This window comes from Pelophylax lessonae, assembly GCF_965119305.1.
Source record: "Pelophylax lessonae genome assembly, chromosome: 13".
NCBI classification, from domain to species: Eukaryota; Metazoa; Chordata; class Amphibia; order Anura; family Ranidae; genus Pelophylax; species Pelophylax lessonae.
The window spans coordinates 74,498,305-74,506,891 of record NC_138780.1 but is presented as its reverse complement, the minus strand read 5'-3'; the positions used below and the strand labels follow the sequence as shown (position 1 = coordinate 74,506,891).

Genomic DNA, 8,587 nt, shown 5'->3' with positions numbered 1-8,587 from the left:
AAATTTGTCTCCACCAGTACTATAATGTCAGCCCGTACACGGCGTAAAACATTAAAGACAGCCGTCCGTTTAATCTTATCGCGCATACCCCTGACATTCCACGTCAACAATTTCAATGCGGCCATGGCAGGGGTAATACGGAGCGTGGAGCGGAGGCTCCCAGGATCTCAGGCAATAAGGCCACAGAACTAACAAGTCCACGGTCATACACTAGCATTAATAAACGGCAGCAAAAGAGCATGTAGTTATTACTTGAGGTCAATGTGCATAGAACAGAAACAGTATAGAGATTGTACCAAATATAAACTGTAAACAATGGTAATACCCCAATCCCCCCTCCCTGCCCTGCACCAACCCCAACTTGTGCGGGCTTGTTCCCAAACAAGTGCCTCAACCAGAACAGGCCCACATGCGACTGGTAAAGAGCAAGATCAGGAGGCCAGGGACCCCCAGGATAGTCAGCAAAAATACAGCAAAATACAACTAGGACAAGCAAGGGGGCCCGGGTGCCCAGGTCCAACAGAAGTCGCAGGGGGCAACAGGGGAGTTGGGCACAAACACACGCCTGAGCGGGTGTAGGGGGCGAAAACCAACAGGTGTGTCGCTGGGTAGCAAAGCCTATGGGCAGGTGGAAATCCATAGGAAGAGAACAGAAAAAACAGTTCCATCTGTGGAGCTAGGGCGCTCCGCCGGTCAAACACAGGAGCAGTAGTGCAGGGAAATGAGGGGGGAGGGGGGGGGAGGGGGATGCAAAGTCTTGAGTTCCGCAGGATCTACAAAACCCCCTCCACCTCTGCAGCAGCGTAAGGCATAGGCAATCAGGGAGAAAGTATCATGAAGTCGCCAGGGCAAGGTGGTCAGGCTCTAGCTTCCAGTCCTTCTAACCAGGAGATGGCGGCTTCCGGATCCTCAAAGAAGTGGGCTCGGTCCTCACATTCCACTCTAAGACGGGCCGGGTACAACATAGAGTATTTGATATTCTTGATACGCAGCCTGCGTTTGACCTCAAAAAAGCTCTTGCGGCGCCTCTGGACCTCAGCAGAGAAGTCGGGGAAAATCGCTATTTTGTGATTTCCAAATGGAATGTTCCCCTTAACTCTGGCCAGGCGTAATATGGCATCTCTGTCCCGATAGTTCAGGAATTTAGCGATGAATGTGCGGGGGGGTGCACCCTGAGGGGGGGGGACGCCCCGAGAGGCGATGTGCACGTTCCACAACAAAAGTGGGTGAAAAGGATTCTCTGCCATATGTCTGAGTGAGCAATTGTTCCAAATAGGATGAGGGGTCTGCACCTTCAGAGCCCTCCGGGAGGCCAATGAACCGCAGGTTACAGCGGCGCAGCCTATTCTCCATGTCATCTTGTTTTTGGAGGATAAGGTGTACTTGTTGCTGCAGCCTGTCTGAGGAGCTTTGCAATGGGGGGAGGGAGTCTTCCACCTCGCTAATTCTGTGTTCAGCCTCACCAACTCTGTCCCTTAGCTTCTGCATATCCTGATGCATCAAAGATATATCTACCTTCACCTCCTCGATTTTAGTTGTCAGCATGGTCTGGCAAGTGGCAATCGCTTCCAATACCTTGGATGTAGCAGGGCTCTCAGGCTCCTCCACCACAAGCGACGGGCCGGCGCCATCTTGGATCGGGGCCTCCTTCTCCAGCCTCCGGAATGCAGCTAGTTTTGCCGCAGCTTCAGAGCCTTTCTTCGGCAGAGACATGCGGAGGTCAGTGCCGCGGGTGTGCGGGAGGTGAAGGGAGGATTATCGTGCCCGAAGGGCTGCAGGATTAGCGGTAAAGGATATCGGTCCGGCGGAGCTCCTCTCACACACGTCCTCTCACATGCTGCGCCAGGCCACGCCCCCCCTTTTAACAATGAGATCCCTCTGATGCTTTGGAAGCTCTCTGCAGACCATGGCTGTAGGATGCGGCTAAAACAATGTCAGGAAAGACCTACTAGAACAGCTGAACTTTATTTGGGGTAAATCTGAGGCACTTTAAATGATGGCAGGTGTGTACTGACTCCTATTTAACATGAGTTTGAATGTGATTGCTTAATTCTGAACACAGCTACATCCCCAGTTATTAAAGATTCTGCACACTTATGCAACCACAATATTTTAGTTTTTTTATTTTTACTCCCCCTACACCCCCCCCCCCACCAAATGATTTCAGTTTGTTTTTCAACTTGGTTGCACAGTTTGTAGGTTTACAATAAGACCTGGTTCACACTAGCGCGACTTGTCAGGCGACTTGGTCGCCTGACAAGTCGCGGTGGGTCGCCTGCCATAGATTAGCACAGGACCCGTTCTAATAGGAGCGACACAAGTTGCTCCGACTTAGAAAAAGGCTCCTGTACTACTTTGGGGCGTCCTGGAGGCGACCTGCATAGACTTCAATGATATGAAGTCCGTGCATGTCGCGCCGAGGTCGCCTCAGCAAGTAGCGTCGCCCCTATGTGAACGGGGTCTAAAGGTGGAAAAAGTTCTGGAATTATTTGCCTTTGCCTAATTTTTTTTTACATCACAGAAACCTGACATTTTAACAGGGGTGTGTAGACTTTTTATCCTCTGTATATATGGAAAATTGATCAGTCTTGATGTACTGATGGTTTATCTCATTGACAGATCTCATTTCTTAGGACCCCAAAATGCCATGACAATGCAAATACCCCCTAAATTACTTTGGGAAAGTAGTCTAAGGTATTTAGTAAGAGGCATGGCGGGTTCTTTGATGTTGTAATTTTTTCGTAATAATTTTTTGAAAAATTAAGAAATTAAAAAAAACAACAATTTTTTTTTATATTATCACAACAGCAGTGCAGAATCATCATGTAACTAGTGTAGTGGTGATCAGGGACACTGCCTGCTGACAGTAAGAGAAAAAAAAAAAAGTTATAATTGTATTTTTGACATTTTGTACTATATTTTTTAACACACTGTGACCAGAGAAATATAATGTTACCATAGTAGCATTGTACTACTCTGGGGAAGTGATCAGGATTTTATTTATTTTTTTACACATCATGTTTGCTTATAGCAGTATTTTACATTGCTATTGCCCTTTGGTGTACGGGAAAATAAATTATTTTTTGTTTACAAAAATACAGAATAATGTTTTAATGAGTTTCAACATGAATATAGAGTAGTTAAGCAGCATTAGAAATGTATTTATGTTTGTTTTTAAATTGGAACTAAGTTAAGCAACACAGTGTCAGGCAGATACTTCTCCTTTTGTTTGCATTGCAAGTGACAGACATCACTGAGCCCAGAGTGACATGGATGCTGTCAAAGAAGAGCTGTTTTTTTCCAGGGTGACAGTTTGGTGTCTTGCTCACATCTCTCTTTAATTAATGGGTTTTATTAGCACATCTCCTCCTTCCCTGCAGCCAAAACCAGGCATAGAACATCTGAGTATCTATAGTGGGCACAAACTGCCTCCTCCTCCTTTTTTTGCAACTAAAGGCTCATGATCTGTACATAGATAAGGATCTTCTAAGACCAGCTGAAGACTAAAAACTGTGTGTGTGTCAATTACCAGTGGCAAAGTAGCAAGATTTCAAGACTTTACGTCTCAAAAGAAGACAGTCTGTTGCAGATCCTTTTGAGATTGTACAAAGAGGACTCAGAATGTGCACTTTTCCAGAATGCAAACTTGCTTGCTGAATCTCCATTGATAGGTGAAGTGATGGGTTCTAGCATATCAGGACTACGAAGACCTTCTGTGGGCCATGCAGAACCTGAACAGTTAGTACCCCCTCTAGAACTGTCTCCACACCAGCATCAGCTGCTTGTAGAGTCTTGGATGCTCATCCAGCAGGACATTGCTAAGATTGGAGTAATTATTTTTATCAGGTAAGGCTTACTTGTTATCCCTTAAATAAACTACTCTGCTCACAATTTTTTTTTTAAATATTAAACCCAGAAAGCATAAACAGGCAATGTATGCATTGCATTCCACATTGCAATCTGATTTTAGAATTTTCAAAATGTAGGCTTAATTGTGCAACAATCATGTGCATGGAGGTGCTTATGATTGAAGTTATACATACAGTATATAAATCCTGTATAATAATAATAATAATAATATTAATAATTATAATAATACATATTGATATTGAATAAATGTGTCTGCAAATGTTATCAATTAAGACACACACAGGTTGTAGATATATAACTGAATGAGTTCAATATGAAATAGTGTTCAAATAGGATTATTGTTCATATGCATTTGGAAACAAATGTTACTAAACACAAATATTCCATACGTTTTAAGTATTTACCACCAAAATGTATGTTTAAAAGAGCACTGTCCATAATGCTTATCCTGTGGTGTTTTTACAGTTGTTTAATATAGAAAAAGAAGTAACGTCCCCCCCCCCTACATTTTCTGGCTTGGCATAACAGCACACAGGTTGGTTTTCCATGGCCCACTGCCATGCAGCTGCAAACTTGAAAGTCCTATATTACTGAGGGGGAAGCTTTGATGGAGGGAATAAACCAAAGCTCCCAACTGTCCCTGATTGTGAGGGACTGTCCCTGATTCAGAACAAAGTCCCTCTGTCCCTCCTTTCTTCCCATTTTTCCCTCATTTGTGTCTGATCTATATAGTTGTATAAAAAATGCACTTTTTATATTTATAAAGTGTTTCACAGTGTTAAATATTTAATCTAAATTCTTTTCTGTTGCATTTCTAAATGTATAAATGAATAGTAGTGTATAATAAACCACTTGTGGGTTTAACTAATCTTTTTTTAATGTGTAATTCTCCTTTAAAGAGGTTGTACACCGAGAAATTTTTTTTTTCTCTTCTTTACATCCTGAAAGAGAAACCCATAATGAGCTAGTATGCATCGCATACTAGCTCATTATGAAATACTTACCTTAGAACGAGCCCCCGCCGTGCCGTCCGCTTACCTGTATGACGGGCGACATGTATAGTCGCCCGTCTTCCGGGATCGCGGCATCCGGCCATCTGATTGGCCGGAGCCGCGGTGACGTCACTCCCGCGCACGCACGCGGGAGCCGACGGTCACGGCACGGGGCTCTGAAGGAACGGCACGATCTGCCGTTCCTTCAGAGCGCATGCGCCAGTGACGTCACTGGCTGCATTAAAGGTAAATATCTCCTAAACGGTGCATGTTTAGGAGATATTTACAGTACCTATAGGCAGACTTGTATAAAGTAATCAAAATTTCTACTTGAGTAAAAGTACAAGTGCTCGATCAAAAAGTGACTTGAGTAGAAGTGGAAGTGCTCGCAGAAAAAGTTACTTAAGTGGAAGTACTAAAGTATTCAACATTTTTTTTACTTAAGTATTGCAAGTATTTTTTTCAAAAAAATTGCTACTTAAGTACTAAAAGTAAAAAGTACCAGTAGTTTTGAAAAAAAAATTCTACTCAAGTACTGAAAGTAGAAGTAGAAGTACTGTGTTATGTAGTTATTAAAGAAAGAAGTCAAAAGTTTGAACATCATATTGTTTTTTATTATTTCAAATGATTTATTCAAATGATTAACCTAAAGGACAATAACAATTCCTTAGGCTGTAACTTTTTGTAAACAAAAAACAGATAAAGTATGTCCCTCCCTTCCCCTTTTAAAGCATCCACCTTTTAAAGCCAGTGGTGTTTTTGGTTCGTCCATCTTTTCAGCTGATCAAAAGGCAGAACAGGAGCATGCGCAGTCTTCTTAATCGCGGTTTGATTTGATTTGCTCAATTGATGATGATGTGCCAGGCCAGCTTCATCAAACCTACAACGCTTAAAGTAAAAAATGCATCAAAAACTACTAACAAAGTGGCTGTGCTAAAAATGCTAATAAAGCGCCTGCAATTATATATATATATTCTTCTTGTATTCAAAATCATAGCCCACAGTATCAAAAATAAAGTGACATGTCTGTGCTAAATGCAGTGCAAATTATTCCCACAATGTAAATTTAATTCATATAAAATATATATGACAATACCACAATAAAAAAAGTTGTGATTGTGAATAATTTAGGTACAAGTTTAAGTGTGTAAACTAAACTTTATAACGAAAAGTCCATAACTGAATTCCAGTGTGCAATCTAGGAAGTGCTTGTCACTTGCTGTCAGATGCTTCCACCTTTCTTCTGTGATCTGCTCAAGTAAAGTGGTGGACTGGATAGCCTCTCTCTCTGCCTCTCACCTTAGTAGCACTGGCACTGCACTGGTTCAAAAAGCTGTCTATAAATTTTTTTCATTATAAGAACTTGTCAGAACATGCTTCCACCACCTGTCCTTCACACTAGTAGTGCTCATTTGCTTTGCTCAAGTCAAGTGCCACTGCCAATGGCCACTGCAGTGCAGGCACAGCCGCACAGGCAGAGGCAGGCCGCAGGAAGCACAGGCACCACCACAACACAACACTTATGGTCCATGGACCATGGATGGTCGGATAATCATCATAGCCGTCAGTCTCACTCTTCTTGGTTCAAAAAAGCCACCCATGACCCGTGTGTATATAATATATTATTATTTTATATTGATTTGATTCTCAAATGGCACATTTGCCATGGCAAGGATTAGGCCCTCTCCACGGTCCACCTCACTCACCTCATAGAGAAGAAGATGAGATAACGAAGAAAATGCTCCGAGTCCTGCTCCCGTGTCCCGCCGCCCGCGTCACAACTCCTCTCAGTAAGTGCCCTAAGGGGTGGAGTCTGAGTGACACACAACACGTTTAGAGGCGGAGACCTTGAGTGGGAAGACGGCAGCACGGCTCCTCCAGTGCGGTCTCTTAACTTGATGATCATGACAGTGATTCCGCGGGCCGCGGCACGAGTGAGGCTGTGGGATTGATTGAATTGAGTTGTGCTGCCTACTGCTACACGCTACCTACTACTAAATTGTGAGTCAGTATATTTTATTTCATTTTTATATATAAAAGCGGTATTGTTGAGCACTACTAGCCACTAGATCTCCTGGCTGTCACTTTGTCACATGTTGGGGAATCACAGCGGCTCGGCTCCAGAAGTGGCGGGTGTCCCCGTCATCCTGCCAGGGCCGCCAAGAAGTTCATCACCTAATCTTAAGTTATTAATATCTTATGAGGAGAGGACCTATGTGATTGAGAATTGAAATAATTAAATATATATGGCTTTTTGAACCAGTGCAGTCAGTGCCAGTGCCACCCAGACGCTATCCACCAGTGCCACCACCATTAAGTGTGCTGGTCGGTCACTCGAGCACTGAAGGAGGTGGAAGCATCTGACAATTGAAGTTACACTTTAGATTTGCACACTGGAATTCATTTATGGACTTTTCGTTATAGATAGGTTTACACACTTCAACTTGTTGCACGCACCTGACCTAACTTATTTCATAACTTATTTTATTGTGATTTATTGTCATATTTTATATGAATTGAATTTACTGTTACATTGTTGGAATAATTATTTTCACTGCATTTAGGCTTTAGCACATTCATGTCACTTTATTTTTGATACTGTGTGGAGTGTGGGCAGGGCACTGGGGGCAACGATGATATTATATCGATTGCACAGGCACTTTATTCGCACAGCCAAGTTGTGTTTTAGTAGTTTCTTGATGCACTTTAAGCGCTGTAGCACCATTTATTTGTTTGTTTCATATTTTCTTTTTATTGGAAAGATTTGGTATAGCAGCTTTTATTATACACAGCCTTTATTTTCGTATGCGCTGATTTACAAATGACATTATACACATTTTTTTGAGCTTTATGCAACCTGCCATCTACTGTTCTGGCAGTGGTAATTTTTTTAAAAGTAACGAGTAACTATGCAGCACAAAAAAAAAATACTTGAGTAGAAGTATCGAAATCATCGAAAAAATGTAGTGAAGTAAAAGTAGAAGTAGGAGAAAAAAATTCTACTCTAGGAAAGTACAGATACCGCATTTCGGTACTTAAGTACAGTACTTAAGTAGTTCTACTTCGTTACTATACATCTCTGCCTATAGGTAAGCCTTAATATAGGCTTACCTATAGGTACAACTTCCTGAGGAGGGTTTACTTCCTCTTTAAGGGGGGGTGGCAGTGTGTGTGGTCTATGACTACATACTTTTGCTAATTAGTGTCCCTCGTTCCAATCCTAAAAAGTTGGGAGGTACTGTATGTATAAACGAGTCCCAGCTAGGGAAAAAAAAAGAAGGAGCTCTTAGGGGGTGGGGAGTCTCACCAGATTTCTTGCTGACATTAATAGGTGTAATTCCATAATATACAGTATATTTCCCAGAGAATCACCATGCTAGAAAACCATTTCTTCTCCAAACAAGATTCTTTTTCTTCAAATGCCAAGCTGGAAAATGGAAGTGGAGCATACCTGTGCACCCACAGTGAGGTTTGACCGCTCACATGGGTACTACTGTGGCAAAGTGGTTTGTTATCATCCAGCGACGTAGACCTACATCGCTGGACTCCTCCCCTTTTTGGCGGCGCGCGCGCCGCCGGAGGCTCACTTCCGGCTGTATTCAGTTATGGCGGGAGTCGGGCCAGGGGAGGAGCGGCGGTGATCACCGATCGTCGGAGATCGAGTGTGGCGATCCGCCCGCTTGTGTAAACAAAGCGAGCGGATCTCCTAAGTGACAGGCAGGGTC

At 42.8% G+C, this 8,587-nt stretch overlaps 1 protein-coding gene across 1 annotated transcript in view; it reads left to right on the top strand.

Moving 5' to 3' along the window:
* The first annotated feature begins 3,602 nt into the window (after positions 1-3,602).
* LOC309569958 (cytoglobin-1-like) overlaps positions 3,603-8,587 on the top strand; it is a 67,436-nt gene continuing 62,451 nt past the window's right edge. Inside the window, exon 1 of the mRNA XM_082275952.1 lies at positions 3,603-3,846. Within this exon, the coding sequence (XP_082132078.1) occupies positions 3,680-3,846 (167 nt within the window). The 5' untranslated portion in view covers positions 3,603-3,679. The remainder of the gene's footprint in view (positions 3,847-8,587) is intronic.